General features: G+C 34.2%; 1 protein-coding gene across 11 annotated transcripts in view; it reads left to right on the top strand.

The window, feature by feature from the left end:
* LOC100883300 (Myosin heavy chain-like) overlaps positions 1-19,938 on the top strand; it is a 132,067-nt gene that overhangs the window by 94,661 nt on the left and 17,468 nt on the right. For 9 of the 11 annotated variants that reach the window (XM_012294157.2, XM_012294155.2, XM_012294153.2 and 6 more), the window contains 3 exons: positions 15,051-15,179; positions 16,973-17,116; positions 18,843-18,932. In XM_012294157.2, coding sequence (XP_012149547.2) covers positions 15,051-15,179; positions 16,973-17,116; positions 18,843-18,932 — 363 coding nt within the window. Of the gene's footprint in view, positions 1-2,755; positions 2,989-6,460; positions 8,460-15,050; positions 15,180-16,972; positions 17,117-18,842; positions 18,933-19,938 lie in introns of those variants that run through there. The other 2 variants (XM_012294160.2, XM_076534744.1) reach the window with 2 other exon arrangements.

Genomic DNA, 19,938 nt, shown 5'->3' with positions numbered 1-19,938 from the left:
GTACCATTTGTAATTTAGTACAATTATTATTAAAAGCTTGTTTTCTGAAATACATATTATATAATTTATTTCGTCATACTTCATATATTGCATAAATGAATTCTCATTGATCTATAGTACAAACTGTACGCTACATTTAAAATACCGTTTTTGTCTTAAAACAACTGTTTTTCAAATTGTTTTCTCAAACATGTGTGATACTTTTCACAAAGATTTCGTATTCGTATATAGTTTGAAAGTTTCGGGACCTCAACTCGATCTCGACCGACTTTTCCTCACTCGATTCGAGTCTTGAATACGTACTCACTCTTGCAGTTTCGATTTTCGTATCTCCTCGATCAGTTTCTTGAACGATCGAATTTAGAATTTTGTGATCTGAAAATTTTGCATTTTTTTATCTTCAAAATTTTTTAATTTTTTAATGACTGAATTTATTTATTCGATATTTAAAAAATTTGTGAATTTCATAATTGAAAAATTCTGCATTTTTACATTTTTAAATCTTGGAGTTTCTAAATTATCAATTTTGTTATTTGGTAATTTATGAACTAGTGAATTTCAAAATAAAAAATTTTTGTATTTCTACACTTTTGAATTTTCAAATTTCTTATTGGTCAATTTTAATAATAATAATAATAATAAATAATAATTTAATATTTGTAAGTTTGTAAATTTTGAAATAAACATTTAGTAAATTAGAAATTCGAAAAATTAAAAAAATGAAATTTTCTGTATTCCCAAATCTCAAACCCTTCTCCGCAACAACATAAAATTTCTGAAAACTAATCAACAGTAAAATAAGAAGAAATAATGGTCACCAATTATAAGAGTAATGTACCTGAAGCAAAAAAAGAAATGAAGTTGTAGTTGATACATTACAACACGTTTAATAATGCATAAGTTAGGTTTATTTTGTAAGTCAGTTGGAACAATCGTGCACTTTTATATTTTTTTTCGTGCTCTTCCATAACAGTTATGAACTCGTAATGCATAATTTATATAGTGGATTATTTCTTGTATAAATACTCGAAGCAAACAGAACCAGTCTTCTATATTAAACGAAACGATAATATCTCGCGATGCTATCGGCCGAGCTAATTTGTATCTATAATTTCATTCATATTTTTTCCTTCGATATTTCCTTAGAGTTGTTCTGCTTTCTTAATTCGATACTTCTTTTTTCGAGCTGCAAATGCAATCAGCAAATATTGCAGTTACTTTTTGCGTTTTAGTGGATGTAGTGATGAAAATAGTATGATTTAGAAACCTCGATGAGTTTAGAAATTTGAAAGGATGGAAATTATGAAATATAGCAATGCGGAAGTATCGATTTTTGTCGATTTTTAAGTTTATGTTTTGCTAATCAGGAATTTGGGATTTTTAGGATTCGGAGAATTCGAAATTTGGAAAATTATAGAGTTCACAACTTTTTTTAGATAATTAAGTTTGAAAATTTAGAAATTCAAACTCTAAAATTTTCAAATCACAAAATTTTTCAAAATTTAAAATTGTCAAAAATTCAAAATTCCCAAGATTCAAAATTTCCCAAAATTCAAAACTACCCAAATCCAAAATTTTCCAAAATGCAGAATTCTCAAAAATTCAAAATTTCCCAAAATCCAAAACTAACCAAATCCAAAATTTTCCAAAATGCAGAATTCTCAAAAATTCAAAATTTCCCAAAATCCAAAACTACCCAAATCCAAAATTTTCCAAAATCCAAAATTCTCAAAAATTCAAAATTTTCAAATTTCCAAAATCCAAAATTTCCCAAAATTCAAAATTAGCAAAATCCAAAATTCTCAAAAATTCAAAATTTCCAAAATTCAAAATTTTCCAAAATTCAAAATCACCAAAATCCAAAATTTCCCAAAATTCAATATTAGCAAAATCCAAAATTCTCAAAAATTCAAAATTTCCAAAATCCAAAATTTTCCAAAATTCAAAATCACCAAAATCCAAAATTAGCAAAATCCAAAATTCCCAAAAATTCAAAATTTTCAAATTTTCAAATTTCAAAATTTCCAAAATCCAAAATTTTCAAAAATTTAAAATTTCCCAAAATTCAAAATGACCAAAATCCAAAAATTGTCAGAATTTCCAAAAATTCCAAATTTTCAAATTTGAAAATTTCCAAAATACAAAATTTTCAAAAATTTTAAATTATCCAAAATCCAGAATTTCCAAAATCCAGAATTCCCAAAAATTCAAAATTTCCAAACTCCAAAATTTTCTGAAGTTCAAAATTTTCAATTTCAAGATTCCCAAAATTCCAAATTTCAAGGTTCCTGAGAATTTTCCAATTTCAGAATTGCCAAATTCAAAACTCTTCATTCCTAAATCTTAAATCTCTAAAATCATCATCTCATATATTTCAAATATTTCAAATCTCGTCAAAAAATCGTCCTTCCCTATACAACTTATATCTGCTATCATTTATCCCATATAGTTATAAAAGAATATTTATCCCATATAGTTATTCTATTCTTCAGATTCCGCGATTCCTCAATTTCCAACCTTACAAATTCACCTATTCAAAAATGTTCAAATCTCCCGCTCAAAATTCACCTTCCCCTTATCCCATATCCGCAATCTCCTGTACTTAAGTATGGTCCATGTAAGAGGGTATAAACTGTTCTCCGAAGACGAACGCCGACCAAAAGGGGGGCACTGGTGGGGAGAGGGGGTCAGAGTAACAGGTGGAAGGGAGGGGACAGGAACTTGCACCTGACTCGTACAAAGTTTTCTGCACTCCGTCAGTTCGCGGTTGGTCTCGATTCCGATTAGGGCCATCGTCTTACTCGTGCTTCGGTTCCGTACGCTGTCTACAAACTTTTTATCCACCGGTTCACTTTCGTTTCGTTCCATTTACATTTCTCGTTTGTGCCCCGAAAAACTTTCCTTTTGGTGTCCAGTTTAATCAGTGCGAAAAGAGGGTTGCACGTTTGTGTCAGATAAGTGTTAGTCGTACGTTCCGCGTGCGTTTAGGTACGTAGAATAAAATTTCGAACGCGTCCGATAAGTCGAAAATAATTCGCGCGGACGCGGGCGACCGCGAGTGAGTACCGATTAAAGGATCGAAGGAGAGACGAAGGAATAAAAGCGGCGAGTTTTTAATTAGGAGAGAGTCTATGGCCTGTACCTTTTAAGTTCGATAACGGTAAATATCGAGCTGGAAGTAGCGGACTCTGCTCGAGTGCTTTCTTCGGGATCTCTCGCTTGAATTAACCTGTCGAAGACGCGCGGAGATGTATACGATTATTTTCGAGGGAATAAAGCACATCCGCCAACGACGAATTGGACCGTTTTGACTTGACGATAGAAAGTCGGTGTCGTAACTGGACTTCTCGGTTCGGCGAGATTGTTCGATGGAGAGTATATGTACTTTTCTTGGGAAAATTGTGGTGTTGGAAAAAGAGGAAGTTTTCTCTGTGGTAATTTTGGACGCTCTTTTATCTTTGTACGGTTTTAGTAGGGATGTTTTCGAATTTTGAGATTGAGAAATTTAGAAGTTTGTAGGTATTACAAAATTTTGGATATTTTAGAAATTTGAAAAATGGCTGATTTGAGAAAATTGAAATCTGGAGATTTGAAAATTTGGAAAATTGTGGAATTTGAAAATTTGTTGGTAATTTGAAATATTTAGGAATTATAGAAATTTAGTAATTTAGGAAAATTAGTGATTTTGAACTTGAGAAATTACAAATTTAAAAATTTGGAAAATTGGAAAATTCAAAAATTTGGGAAATTTGTAATTTGAGAATTATGAAAGTTTAGTAACTTAAAGCAGTTGGAGATTTGGGGAATTTGAGATTTGAAAATTTGGGAAATTGCAGAGTTTGCAAATTTGGACTTTTAGGAAATTTAAAATTTTTTTAAATTTTAAAATTTGCAAATTGGGTGATTTGCAAAAATTGAGATGTGGAAATTTAGAAAATTGGTCATTTGAAATATTTGGGAGTTAGGGAATTTTAGTAACTTGATAAATTTAGTGATTTGGAGGGAAAAAATTAGGAAATTTGTAAAATGGAAAATTTGATAATTTGAAAAATAGAAAATTTGAAAAGTTAGAAATTTGAGAAATATTAGAAAATTTGAAAAGTTATAAACTTTAACTGTTAGAGAATCTGTAAAGTTGAAAATTTGTTATGTATCACACCATTTTACATAATTTTTTAATTTTCTTTTTTGATATTTAAAATAATTCCATTCATTTGTAACACAGAAACAGCAAATAACACGTACAAATAAAATATTATACATATTACAGAACTTTCGTGTTAAGTATAATTTTCAATAAAAAATAAGAAAATAACTGATTAAAAATGCCATGAATTAACTATCACCGTGTCTACGCCTTGAAATCACGAATACGTGACACTAGCCGTGAAAGTGTTAAAACAATAAGAAAGTCTGTGGTGTCGATAGAAGTGAAATATTCGATAGAATAAATTCAAGGTCCAGTCGTTATGGTTGGCGGTGTTGCATTATCCGTTACGATAACCGGCTCGATGTTATTCCTGATCGAGAGAAACTGCTTCCTTCAATGAAAATGATAAACCACTAAACGGTTATATCTACCGCGATACAAGAAGCTGCCTTAGCGAAGATAATATTTTCGTCTCTCTTTCTCTCTCTTCTTTGCCACCATTGGCGTAACTAGGAAGGGACCGGAAGTCGCTCGAAATATGACGATATAACAGGAGGTTTTTACGATATGTGGCTATATAATGCGAGCTAATCTATTGCGTAATAACATAACGTCTATCATATAATCGTACTATTTGTGGCGATATGATGTGAAATATAACGTGTGATGATCGGGTTGGCTATATAACACGAGACAATATAAAACATTGTAATTTAATACGCGTTCGTATAATATCTAGGAATGTTATATTCGGTTATATAACGCATAAGGAATCATGTTACACGTAGATCTTACGTTTGGCCATATAACGCGAGAATATTAAAAACGTGGTAATTTAGTGCGTTTGTGTAATATTTGGTAATCTACTATTTAGCTATATATCTCGTGGCTATGTAACACGTTATGATCGATACTGGCCATATAACGCGAGAATATTACAAACTTGATAATTTAATGCATCCGTGTAATATTTAGCAATCTACTATTCAGCTGTACATCTCGTGGCTATGTAACACGCTATGATCGAAACTGGCCATATAACGCGAGAATATTAAAAACGTGTTAATTTAGTGCGTTTGTGTAATATTTGGTAATCTACTATTTAGCTATATATCTCGTGGCTATGTAACACGCTATGATCGAAACTGGCCATATAACGCGAGAATATTAAAAACTTGATAATTTAATGCATCCGTGTAATATTTAGCAATCTACTATTTAGCTGTATAACTCGTGACTATATAACACGGTGTGATCGAAACTGGCCATATAACGCGAGAATATTAAAAACGTGTTAATTTAATGCATCCGTGTAATATTTAGCAATCTACTATTCAGCTGTACATCTCGTGGCTATGTAACACGCTATGATCGAAACTGGCCATATAACGTGAGAATATTCGAAACTTGATAATTTAATGCATCCATGTAATATTTAGTAAACTACTATTCAGTTATATAACTCGTAACTATATAACACGGTGTGATCGAAACTGGCCATATAACGCGAGACCTTACAATACGTAGTAATATAATACATCGTAATGTAATGTTTGATAATACAACATCTGGTAATCTAGCATGTAATTATACAGTATGTTGAGACTTACATTTGATCATATAGCACGAGATTATACAGCACGCAGTAATTTAATGTATAGCTGATCATATAACGTATAATAATTGAATATGTAACTATATAACTCGTGATGATGTAACACATAGCTATACAACATGTGGTGATGTAACGCGTAGATCTATTCGGCGATATAACGCGAGACTATATAATACATAGTGATGTAATGCGTAATTGGTTTTATAACGCATAATAATTTAACGCGAAGTTATACAAAGCTTTGTAAACTACTATCTGGCCATATAACACGTGGCAATATAGCGCCTAGTTGTACAACACGTGGCGATATAGCACGTAGCGATATGTTACGCGTTCTAATCTGTTGTATAAGTAATCCCATAACGTCCTGTGATATAACTCGTAGCTATACAACATGTTTCAGTATAATGCTCAACGACACAACATATAGCCACGCATCATATAGCCACGCAACATATAGCAACTCAGCAGTAAGACATAAATCTGAAACAAAGACCTAGTTACGCCAATGCTGCCAACCGGTGTCCATCTCTCTCGATCCTCTTCGTTCCCAACTTTCTCTCTCTTTCCCTCTTCCTTTTCTCCCGATCCCCTCAGCCTGTATCTCTCCGTTCCTTTCACTCCCACCATCGCGCGTTCCTCCTCTCTCGCCATAAAACGCACGGCCACTTTTACACTGCTTTTACGGTACTTAGTCGCGGCTCGTTCTCCACGCAAGAGAATCATCCGAAGGTCCATTCCCGAACGCGTTGTGTCAGGTTGCCGGCGACAGGTGGTTCAAGAAAGATGGTGCAGATCGGTGCCGAAGAGGAAGGCAGAGAAGAGACGCGGACATCCCATTGAACGATCGACCCCGAAGAAAACTTTCCGTCCATTAAACCGTTCCCCCGAGTATGTTTTAAAACGGTGCCTCCCGTTCGAGTTACTGTTCCGTCGATTTGAAGAAGCCGAAGCAAGATGTTGGAGAACGGCACAAGATGGCCAAGCAACGTAGGCTCGCGGTTGGTCAAAGCCAAAAGCAGCCCGAACGTGTCGAAACCTCTATCGATCCCGAAGAAGGTCGAGCCGAGCAGATCTACGCTCGCGAACAAGTCCGCGCGACCAGTAAAAAGCCCGGCCGCCACGAAGACGTCCAACAGGATCGTCTCTAATGACCATACCGGTGCCCGCGTCGCTTTTTCCTCGGACCCCGCCAAGAAGGCTTCCTGCTCCAGCAAGCCTCGTCGCGCCGCTCCGGAAGGCAACCGTTCGAAACAAAACGCTCCTGAAAAGTCTCCTCTCCCCAGGCAGAACAGAACCCTCTGCAAGACGACCTCCTGCACCATACTGGAGGACCGGGCCTTACTGAAGAAGGGCCTTTCATACGCTCCGTCGAAGCCGCCCAAGAAACCCGACACCCTCAAGAAGAAGACACTGGACCGTTCGGTCAGCCTGAACTGCGTGTCCGTCATTCGACGGCCCGAGGAGCTCCGACCCTCCCCGATCGAGAAGAAGGAGATCCCCAGGACCAAGACGATTAACCGGTCCACCAGCTTGTGGAGCGTGCAAACTCTCTCCCGGTCCGAACCCCTGAGCAAGAGGAGCCTCGGGTTCTCCAGACCCAGCAAGATTCCGCTCCTGGCTCACAGGGGATGTCGCATAGGTCGATCTCTGGCCGATCTATCGCAGGTAGATCGCGCCGTGGAGCCGACGATTCACCAGATATCCCTGGACAACGACGTGGACCTCGATCGCTCCATGGACGAGAGGATCTACGAGAACTGCCGCGAAGCCTTCGGGTATTCGGCGGAACCGGTCAGATACAGCAACCTCGAGGAGCGTGTGGCGAGGCTGATGGCGCAGCTGGACGACGACGACGACGAGGCGACGGATTGCGTGGACTCGCCATCCTGCGCCGAGGTGGATCCACCTCGTAGATCTACGTCCTACGAGGAACGGAACGACCGGTCGGAGGAGTACCACGCCACGGTGATCAAGATCGAGGATGTGCAGAAGAGCGAGACTGTCTCCGAGAAGTCGGAGTCGAAGAGGGAGTACGTCAGACAGAGCGTCATCGAGGAGTCCAGGAAGAGGAAGGAGACCTCGAGTATTCAGGAGCTGAGGAAGAATTGGGAGAAGCAGGCTAATGCTTCGGTGATCAAGGAAGTGCCTGTGGATCCTCCGAAGAGTTGTCAGAGGAACGAAGAGAAACAGGAAGCGAAGAAGAGTCAGTCGGGCAAACGAGCGAAGGAGATCGAGCATCTGGTGAATTTCTTCAACTGCAAGAACGCGGAGTCCAGGGAGCTGAAGGATCCCTGGATCAAGTCGCGGTCCTCCACGGATGTGACGCCGACTATCGAGTTGAAGAAGGACGTTAAACTGAACGATTACAATGGATATACTTCGGATGGTAACTGCTCGGAGGATAGTGGACACATGAGCAATGAAAACGAGGTGGAGTGGAAGGACAATGTTCAGACGGAGAGCAGGGAGTTCGGGAAGGAACGGTTTTTCGAGAACGGTATTGATGTGTTTGATTCTTCGGGGATCGTGAATAGGTTGGAGACGGAGAAGAAGACGGTCGTTGTTAGGAGCAGTGTGTCGACCTCGAGCGGTGCCAGCAGCATCGACAGTTGCAAGGGGGAGGGCAAAGTCGCGGAACATGGCGGTAAAAAGCTGAGGAACGATTGCAGGGGCTACGACGATGGACGACAGGTCCGTCTTGTATTCTTTGATATTTATTGTGGGATGAGTTTCATTGGTCTGGTATTTTTTAACGAGATGATTTTGGTGAAATTTATATTGTTGGATATTTGATTGACAAATTTTAGGCTTGTGTTCTGGTCAAATATTTATTGAATAACGATTGGATTATTCAATTTAGGTGATTACCTCAATTTAACGTTAATTTATCCTTCATTCGAATATGAATTATATTATTAATTTAATGTTGATTACAACGTTAATTATGTCGTTAATTTGACATTGATTACAACGACACACATAATATTAATTTTAACGTTAATTATAACGTTGATTGTAATGTTAATTATAATATTAATTTAATATTGAATTTAACGTTAATTATGACGTTGATTATTACACTGATCACAACATTAATTACACAGTTGATTATAATGTTAATTTAACGTTGACTTTAACGTCCATTAAAATATTAATTTAACATTAATTTTAACGTTGATTGTAATGTTAATTATAATATTAATTTAACATTGATTTTAACGTTAATTATGACGTTGATTATAACATTGATCACAACACTAATTACACAGTTGATTATAATATTAATTTAACGTTAATTATAACGTTACTTATAACGTTTATTTAACATTGATTATAATGTTAATTATAGTGTTAATTTAACGTGTTAAATATTCTGAGTGATCACTGGTATCTAACATGACATCAGTAGTTCACTTGCAAGGCGAAGTCCCTTGAGTCATGGATTTCGATCAAACTTTTAATTAATCTGTGACTGAAATATGTTAACACGTGTTTAGTTGTTTATGTGAATTCTCATTATTCTCATTATTGTGATATTTAATTAGGTGATTTGTGGAAAAGGTGAATTATTTGAAAAATTATAATAATAGAAATAGTATGATGCAGAAAATGTGAATTATTAAAAAAAATTGTAACAATAGAAATAGTAGTGATGGTGGTAAAATCATAGGTGTTTAAATTTCCATATCGCCAGTTCAAATCCTCTGAAAATGAAATATTTTTTCTATTTTTATGAATATATTTGCTCATAATTATATATTCTTTTGTTTTTTAATGTATTTTATTAATTTCTTTTCTAAAGTTTTTTTTAAAATTAATTTTAGTTATATTATTTATAATGTATAAAGTACATATGGTGTAATATTGTTTCTACAATATTACACTGTATATTATAAATAATGTAATACAATTACTGTTAATTTGAAGTAAATGAAAATGAGAGAAGATTGATGAGAAAAATAAGATAATGAAATATGAAGTTTACATGGTACGCAATTTAAAACAGCACAAATCTTACTAATGAATAATTCATATTGAGTCTGAAGTTTTATCTCTTATTTATTGATCTTTAAGTAACGAGTTAGTTAGTTGTCATTAATTCATTCATTAAGTCATTGAATTAGAACAAGTTCGATCAGGATAATTTAAACATTTACTATTGATTTTCAATTTAATTTTATTAATAAATAATTAATATTAATTTTTAATTTAATCCTATTAATAATTTATATTGACCTATAATTTAATCTCGTTAATTATTTATATCGATCTGTAATCTCATTAATACATAATTCATATCGAGTTAGTTTTATTTTATTAATAAATAATTTACATTGATCTTCATTCTTGCTTACAAATGATTGATGTTAATCTTTAATTCAATATTCTAAATAAATAATTTATATTCGTTATTTAATCTTATTAATAAATAACTGAAATTAATTTGAAAATTATTTTAATACAAATATTTAAGTTTTAAGCAAAATTGTACTAAATGTAATTCTTCATTCAAATAAATCAACCATTTGTAACGTGAATTAATATGAGGTAAACGTATAATTAATATTAAACTTAATATTAATATTAATGTAGTAGTATATTAATATATATACATTCAGGGTGTCTCACAATTAGTATAGGTTCCTCAAATGGGGTGTAGCTGATGTGATTCTGAATAACATTTCCCTTTGCAAAAATGGGGTTTGAAGCTTCGTTTTTTAATTATTAAGGAAAAATGTGGACCAATCAGAGCGCAATTATTATTACGCGTTGGTTAACTACGCGTTAGGTTACCACGCGTTGGATAACTACGCGTTAGGTTACCACGCGTTGGATAACTACGCGTTAGGTTACCACGCGTTGGATAACTACGCGTTAGGTTACCACGCGTTGGATAACTACGCTTAGAATTACCACGCGTTGCATTACTACGCGTTGGATTACCACGCGTTGCATTACGACGCGTAGAATTACCACGCGTTGCATTACGACGCGTAGAATTACCACGCGTTGCATTACTACGCGTTGGATTACCACGCGTTGCATTACGACGCGTAGAATTACCACGCGTTGCATTACGACGTGTAGAATTACCACGCGTTGCATTACTACGCGTTGGATTACCACGCGTTGCATTACGACGCGTTGAATTACCACGCGTTGAATTACCACGCGTTGCATTACTACGCGTTGGAATACCACGTGTTGCATTACGACGCGTAGAATTACCACGCGTTGCATTACTACGCGTTGGATTACCACGCGTTGGTTTACCACGCGTAGAATTACCACGCGTTGCATTACTACGCGTTGGATAGCTACGCGTTGGATTACCACGCGTTGCATTACTACGCGTAGAATTACCACGCGTTGCATTACTACGCGTTAAATATCCACCCGTTGGATTACCACGCATTGCGTTACTACGCGTAGAATTACCACGTGTTGCATTACTACGCGTTGCATTACGACGCGTAGAATTACCACGCGTTGCATTACTACGCGTTGGATTACCACGCGTTGGATTACCACGCGTTGCATTACTACGCGTTGGATTACCACGCGTTGCATTACGACGCGTAGAATTACCACGCGTTGCATTACGACGCGTAGAATTACCACGCGTTGCATTACTACGCGTTGGATTACCACGCGTTGGATTACCACGCGTTGCATTACGACGCGTTGCATTACTACGCGTTGGATTACCACGCGTTGCATTACGACGCGTAGAATTACCACGCGTTGCATTACGACGCGTAGAATTACCACGCGTTGCATTACTACGCGTTGGAATACCACGTGTTGTATAACTACATGTTGGATTACCACGCGTTGCATTACTACGCGTAGAATTACCACGCGTTGCATTACTACGCGTTGGAATACCACGTGTTGTATAACTACATGTTGGATTACCACGCGTTGCATTACTACGCGTAGAATTACCACGCGTTGCATTACTACGCGTTGGAATACTACGCGTTGAATATCCACCCGTTGGATATCCACACCGTGGGTTATTACGCGTTGGATTACTACGCGTTGGATTACCAAGCGTTGCATTACTACGCGTAGAATTACCACGCGTTGCATTACTACGCGTAGAATTACCACGCGTTGCATTACTACGCGTTATCCGAAGCTGTCGGTCTCGCGCATGCGTAATCCTCACGCTCTGATTGGTCCACGTTTTTCCTTAATAATTAAAAAACGAAGCTTCAAACCCCATTTTTGCAAAGGGAAATGTTATTCAGAATCACGTCAGCTACCCCCCATTTCAGGGACCTACATTACCTATGAGACATCCTGTATATTAATAATAAATAAATATTAACCAATATATAAATTTTAAATTATTTATAATTTATTTATCATTCATAATAATTGTATTAAAGCAATCGCTATAATCTTACCACCATTTATCACTTATTAACATTTCACTACAAAACAATCTAAAAATAAATCGTGTAATGATCTTATTTTTGCGTCATAAACAAGTTACATTAAATTAATATGGCATTCGACGTTGTCAATTGAATTAGAACAAGTTCGATCAAGATAATTTAACAAATCGCACTAAAAAATACTAATTTATAGCTTCACTATATTATAGCAAAATCTGGGTCAATCATAATTTCACTTTATAAAATATTTTACCTAAAAACATAGATATGTTCTATTTTAAATAATTCGTCTAACGTTGCGAGAGTGTTTACAAATTGCTGACGAGATAATACGCCAGATAATGAACGACGAATGCAAGTATCTAAAGTGGATGCAATTACGCTAGTTTAGAAATGACTGAAGGACGAAATGAGATCAAACGAGACATTCATCTGCGCGATTCTCTTTTCTTCGTTTCTGGTATTTAAATTATCTGTTAAAGTTATGTTTGTTTTTTTATGTGTCTGGTTTTATCTGTAATGAAATTTATCAAATATGATAGTATGAAAACGGAAAATTAGATAGGATTTGATAATGTAAAAATGGTATAATTTACAGATGAAAGTTCTGTGAAAGTAACTAGATAAAAATTTTTTTAATATTTGGAATACGAAATGGCTGCCAATTGCAGAGAATAGAAATTGGAACTTATGAGTTTTTTTACTGATATTTTGCTGATACTTTTAATTAAAATCCTTTTTAGTAATTTAAATACAAAATATACAGAATGGCAAAAATGCTCAAAATAGTTAAAGTAGTAAAAATACTCAAACTAGAAAAATACTCAAAGCAACCAAAATTGTTAAAATAGTGAAAATACTGGAAATAGTCAAACTAGTTAAAATAGTAAAGATACTCAAAGTAACAGAAATACTGATAGTGGTTAAAGTAATAAAAATACTCAAACTAGAAAAATACTCAAAACTACCAAAATTGTTAAAATAGTGAAAATACTGAAAATTGTCAAACTAGTTAAAATAGTAAAAATACTCAAAGTAGCAGAAATAGTCGAAATAGTCAAAGTAATAAAAATACTCAAACTAGAAAAATACTCAAAACTACCAAAATTGTTAAAATAGTAAAAATACTCAAAATAGCAGAAATAGTCGAAATAGTCAAAGTAATCAAAATTCTCAAACTAGAAAAATACTCAAAACTACCGAAATTGTTAAAATAGTGAAAATACTGAAAATAGTCAAACTAGTTAAAATAGTAAAAATACTCAAAGTAGCAGAAATAGTCGAAATAGTCAAAGTAATAAAAATACTCAAACTAGAAAAATACTCAAAACTACCAAAATTGTTAAAATAATAAAAATACTGAAAATAGTTAAAACTACAAAAATCCTCAAAATAGTAAAAATTCTAAGAATAGTCAAAATTATCAAAATCCCCCCAAAAATCAAAACACTCAAAAGATTAAATACACTCAATATAGTCAAAATAACTCAAAATGCTCATATTAATCAAATCACTCAAAACAGTTGAAATACTTCAAATAATTTAAAATAAATCAGTAAACGTATTCTAACTAAATAAAACAAAATATTTAGTTTCACAAATATACAACTTTCACACTACAAAAATTTCAATAAATCAGTTAATTTAATCAAGTGTAGTACTTAATTAATCACTACACAGTCATCAATAAAATTAATAACAAAAAATCATAACTAAAACGAGTGCAGAACAAACACCACTCAAAATCGCACAAATACCAAGGTAAAGCAACACCACTATTACACTATTACAGCAAAATATTTAGTTTCATAAATATACAACTTTCACACTACAAAAAATTCAATAAATCAGTTAATTTAATCAAGTGTAGTACTTAATTAATCACTACACAGTCATCAATAAAATTAATAACAAAAAATCATAACAAAAACGAGTGCAGGACAAACACCACTCAGAATCACACAAATACCAAGGTAAAGCAACACTACTATTACAGCGTGTGATATTTCATTATTTAATTATACACCGGGGAGAGTACTTTTTACCATAACATTCTTCGCGCTGAATGTAATCATGAAAATCGTGTCAGGGATATCTCCGTTCCTTTTATCCGTTGTTCCTTTTTTCTATTCTCCTTACGGCGGCTAATAGACACAATCACATTCACGCGTGTTTAATTAAATCTAATGGTACCCATTATTGCCGGTATACCTACGTTATGCCATTTAAATTTAACCATGACTAAGTAACTCGTTAGACAGAGATTCACTGTGAGTCTTACTGTTAACTACTTCTTCGTGCATCCAACATTTATAAAAAATCCTGTATCGATAGAATTTATTGAAATATCACTCATGGAATTTTAATAACCGTTGCTGTCTAATTTTTTTGTGCAGTGACATAAAATAAGAAATTTAATATAATTTTTCATTTTAATTTATAATACGAATATTTTATAAATTATCATATCTTTTATTTTACATATTGAATGACATTAAATGTAATACCAAATTGAATGACATAAAATATAATAAAAAATTGAATAACATAAAATATAATAAAAAATTGAATGACATAAAATATAATACAAAATTGAATGACATAAAATATAATAAAAAATTGAATAACATAAAATATAATAAAAAATTGAATAACATAAAATATAATAAAAAATTGAATGACATAAAATATAATACAAAATTGAATAATATTAAATACAATGCAAAGTTAAATAATATTAAAAATAATACAAAATGTGTACAAACACATAAGTATGTGAGCAATGTAAATGTATGAAAGTTACAGCTGCAGCAGTAATTATTACAGGCAATCGTCTAAAGGAGACGAAATAATCTGTAGTCTTTTTTGTCACCAGATATTCTTCAGATCTGGAACCCTGGAGCGATTAGAGGCCCAAAGAGACGAGAAGTTAACTGGACACATTATTCTTCTTCAAGCAAGGTGCAGAGGTTATCTAGCACGTCGTAAACTCAACACGCTGAAAGTATGTCATGACATCTTCTTGCCTTTTGTAAAAGTGCACGTTCACTTGCGAACTCGTACGGTAGTTTTCACTCATCCCGAGAAATTTAAACGCGCGACTTCTTCGAATCAGGTGGTAACAATTTATATGTTGCCACTTGATCCGCGTTTAACTTTCCAAACGTGTTAATAACGCTTAACTGGAGACGCGTGAAAATCGTTAAGACTGTTTTGTACGGTTAGATGCAACCATACACAGATACACCATATATGTTTGACGATTTTTCAATTTTCACATTTCTGAATTCTTCATTTTTCAAATGCTTGAATTCGATCATTTTTTAATTCGTAAATTTTAAAAATCTTGAAAAAACACTTGCAAATCATTGGATCACTAAATCTTTATGTACCAAACTCAAAATTCTTATATTACAAAATGCCCATATTTTAAAATTCTTGTATTCTAAAAACTCCTAGATTCCAAAAATCCCTAGATCTAAAAAATCTCTAGATCTTAAAAATCCCAAGATTCTAATAATACCTAAATTCCAAAATCCCCAGATACCAAAGATCTCTAGATTCGAAAAATCCTTAGATCACAAAATCCCCAAATTCCAAAAGTCTCTAGATCACAAAATCCCCAAATTCCAAAAATCCCCAGATTCCAAAAATCCCTAGATCACAAAATCCCCAAATTCCAAAAATCCCTAGATCACAAAATCCCCAAATTCCAAAAATCCCTAGATCACAAAATCTCCCAATTCCAAAAATCCCTAGATCACAAAATCCCCAAATTCCAAAAATCCCTGGATTACAAAATCCCCAAATTCCAAAAATCCCTAGATCCCAAAATCCCCAAATTCCAAAAATCCCTAGATCCCAAAATCCCCAGATTCCAAAAAATCCCCAGATTCCAAAAATCCCTAGATCACAAAATCCCCCAATTCCAAAATCCCCAGATTCCAAAAATCCTTAGATCACAAAATCCCTATATCCCAAAAATCCCTATATCCCAAAAATCCCTAAATCTTAAAAATGCCTATATGCCAAAAATTCCTATGTCTCGACGACCCCATTCTCCAAATCTCAAAATCTGAAAATTCAAAATTTTGAATCTCTAAAATCCCCAGATTCTAAAGTCTCAGTTTTCTAACTTTTACTCTTCAAATTTAAAAATCTTTCAATTCCCTAATTTGAGAGTCCTAAGATTTGTTGGTTTCCGTATTTTGCAAATTTCTCCGTTTTCAAATTCTCAAAATTTTCAAATATCGGAATCGCCAAATTAATTTTCAAATGACAAAATTTTTAGTTTCTGCGTCTCCAGATCGCATAATTTCTAATTCAGTTATAATACAACACACGTACACAAATTAACAATTCATAGTTTCATTCCTTTCCCGTCGGTTCTACGTAAATATATGCAAATACGTATCTATAAATCATTCCCATGTTTTTCATACATATATTCATTGTTTTGCTCATTTTTCGTACTACTTATGTGGAATTGGCCTCCAGACCCAATTTAGAAAGAAGAATTACGGTAATACCAAATGTAGTTGCACGAGAATGGTAAAGTTGCGCTGCGTCGAAGACTACAAACGCTGAGGTCCCGGGCGTCCGCATTTTTTCCAGATTCCTACATAATCAAAGACAACAAATCCACTTTCTTGTCGCGTACGAAAAAAATCGAGCATTCTATTCAGGCCAACGGTGGTTCCTGTTTTCGACTAGCTTTATTACGGCAATAAAAAAGTGAATGTAAACGTAAGACACGCGTATGAATAATGTTGCGTATTCTGTATTGCGAATTTTCAGTTGCAAGATCTCGCGGTCAGATGTATCCAGAGGAACGTAAGGAAGTGGATGTCCGTAAGAGAATGGCCGTGGTGGAGATTATACGTGAAAGTTGCACCTTTATTGAACGTTCATCGGACCGAGGATCAGTTAAAGGCAAAAACGGTGAGAATAAAGCAATTTATTTGTACATAATGGGTTTCCGTTACGAGACCCGCGGGAGAAACATGGAGTGATCATTGTATGGGGTGCGATGGTTTATGGCTGGGGTCACGTGAGGCATGGATGGTTCGCAGGCCTTTTCCCCGAGGGACCAAGTTAGATTTTAAGAAATACCGTTAGAACATGATGTAAATGAGGGTGCGACACGGTGACGAAAAAAGCAAAGCCACTGTAGAAAAAACAGAGGCAGATCTTCGGTAGTTGAGCATGCGTTAGATAGGTTATACTTAGTTTAAACCTAAAATAAAATACAATTACGCACACATTTGTTCTCGTTAAAACCTTCGAATCCTACAGTAGAAATACGAACATATTGGCTCCTTTCCAAACGCGTATAGGGTGTACTCGAATATTTTCGAAAACGTTAACGACCTGAAAAATTGTTTTAGACAAAAGTTACGCGATTTCAAGCTGCGAATTATCCGAAGTAGCTACCTCCTACGCGCATGCGCACAAGAGACGAAGGCCAACTTTGTTCCTTTTAATGGAATTATATATTTTTGAATGCAACGTTCGATGCAGCTCGTTATTCTCTACGCAAAAGTATCGAGTCACTTATGTCGAAAATACGTTAGTTTAGAAGATATTTTCATTTTTATACCGGGTAACGAGGCGAGTGCTAACGCGCACGTTTTAGCACGCACCTTCCTGAAGTTGGCGTTCGGAAGTACGCCCTCTGGCCCGAACGCGGACATTTATTCGATCTCTCGATGATTCTTCGACTCTTCGTGACATTTCCGCGGAAAGTTGGCGGCAGCGAGAATCTTCTCTTTAGGATCATTTGGCGGTGTACGTTCTTCAGCGTGAACGTTATTTTTTAAATATCCCCGTAGGAAGAAATCTGAGGGCGTATCAAATCGTCGGATGGGAAGTACCGAACGATTGACCGGTTAGGATTGTACTACGTACTAACGTTTGTTCACGTACCACAAACAGATGATATTAGGTGTCGTGCATATTAGCTGCATTGGAATTATATGTTGCTGTACGGAAATAAAAATAACTTCCAAAGAAATGATTTTTTGATGTGAGTGACTTAATACTTTTGTATAAAGAATGATGAACTGTATTAAATGGTGCGTTGAGAAATATATAATTGAATTTAGAAGAACGGTATTGGCCTTCATATCTGCCTTATGCGTCCACATAGAAGAAAGCAGCTTTCACCAGATAAATTTTTTCCCTGAAATCGAATTACTTTTGTTTGAAAAAGTTTGTTGTGTCATTGTTTTTAAAGATATTTGTGTGGGCCGATGTAAATGGAACGGCCTGTATAACGGCCTGGAACCCCCGGTAGGGAAAATTAGTTGAATGAGAAATTAAATGATCGAACAAAATTAGTTAAAGTAATTTTACTACATGAAAAGAGGTATAGTTTTTTGCTTTCATCATCAAATTCTTTTGATGTTAATTTTTTGTTATTATTAATATTATTTTGAATATTGTTTAAAGAAAAGAAATTTTCTTTAGATTGTTGAGTCAATTTTTAATTTTATGATAGTGTAATTATTTGGTAAAAATATTTTATAATAGTATTCTGAATAATATTCCAAATTTTACTAGTTTAACAAAATTTTTAAAGTGTACCATACAATATAAAACAATGTCAATAAATTTATAGTTAAACTACGTTGTTTAATTCATTGTATATTTACATTTTTGTCAACAGGAAGAGCTTGAGATACTCAGAGCGAAGGTCGAAAGGTTGGAGCAGGAACGGAATCATCTGAAACACGACAACGACAAACTTGAAGCTAAGGTATGTGAACAAATACTTTTTAAATCATATAGGCACATTTTCACCCTAGTACACTATTCAAAAAGTCATATTGAATTTCTCAATTGAAAAAGACAAGTAAAATTATTGCAAATTATAGTTATGTTAATCACTGTTTCAGGTTTTAGTAGAGAGTCAATCTTTGTGAATTTGTGTTTTGAATTTGGCGCTCTTTTTCAGTGGAAGAGTCTGTACTTATCTGTGGAAATGATGAATTGTTCATATAAAAAACTTGTGAATCAATTATATTGTAATTATAATGAAATATAATCGATTTGTTAGTTTCGTTTATTAACAGTTTATTAATTTCTTCCATGAACAAGTTCAGATTGAAAAGAGCGCCAAATTTGAAACAGAAATTTTGTTGTTATATAATAATAGAAGACATATAAACGTACTTTTATCGTATGACATCATATTATAATTTAATTCAATCGTTTGCTTTATGTATTAATAGTTTATTAATTTCTTCCATAAATGAATTCAAATACTTCCATTAAAAAGAGCGCCAAATTTGAAAGCTAACTTCCATTAAATAATTATAGAAAAATCATAAAAACACTTATTTCGTTTAATATTATATCACAGTATATTATAACTGTAATATAATTCATCTTTATTATAATAATATAATAATCTCTTCCACATACATATAAATTGAAATACTTCCACTGAAAAGGGCGGCAAATTCAAACCAGAATTTCAGAGATACATATTAATAACTAATAATAGAGTATTGTGTTATCGTCATACGTTACAAAATATTTAACAAATATTTCTCAAAAATGAAACTAAATCTTCCTTCAAAAAAAACCTATCTAATCTCTAGTTGAAAAAAAATATTTTCTATTACAAAGTATGTAGCTATTGATTTCTTGCATTCAAGTTATTATTATCGTTTCTCCACCGAGATTTAATTACAAAAAGGTGTACAAACTCTAATCGATCCATTCAACTCGTTCACGGTTCATTTAATCCATCTTTTCAT

The sequence above is a fragment of the Megachile rotundata genome, chromosome 8, assembly GCF_050947335.1.
Source record: "Megachile rotundata isolate GNS110a chromosome 8, iyMegRotu1, whole genome shotgun sequence".
Lineage (NCBI taxonomy): Eukaryota > Metazoa > Arthropoda > Insecta > Hymenoptera > Megachilidae > Megachile > Megachile rotundata.
This window is presented reverse-complemented; position numbering and strand designations above follow the sequence as displayed.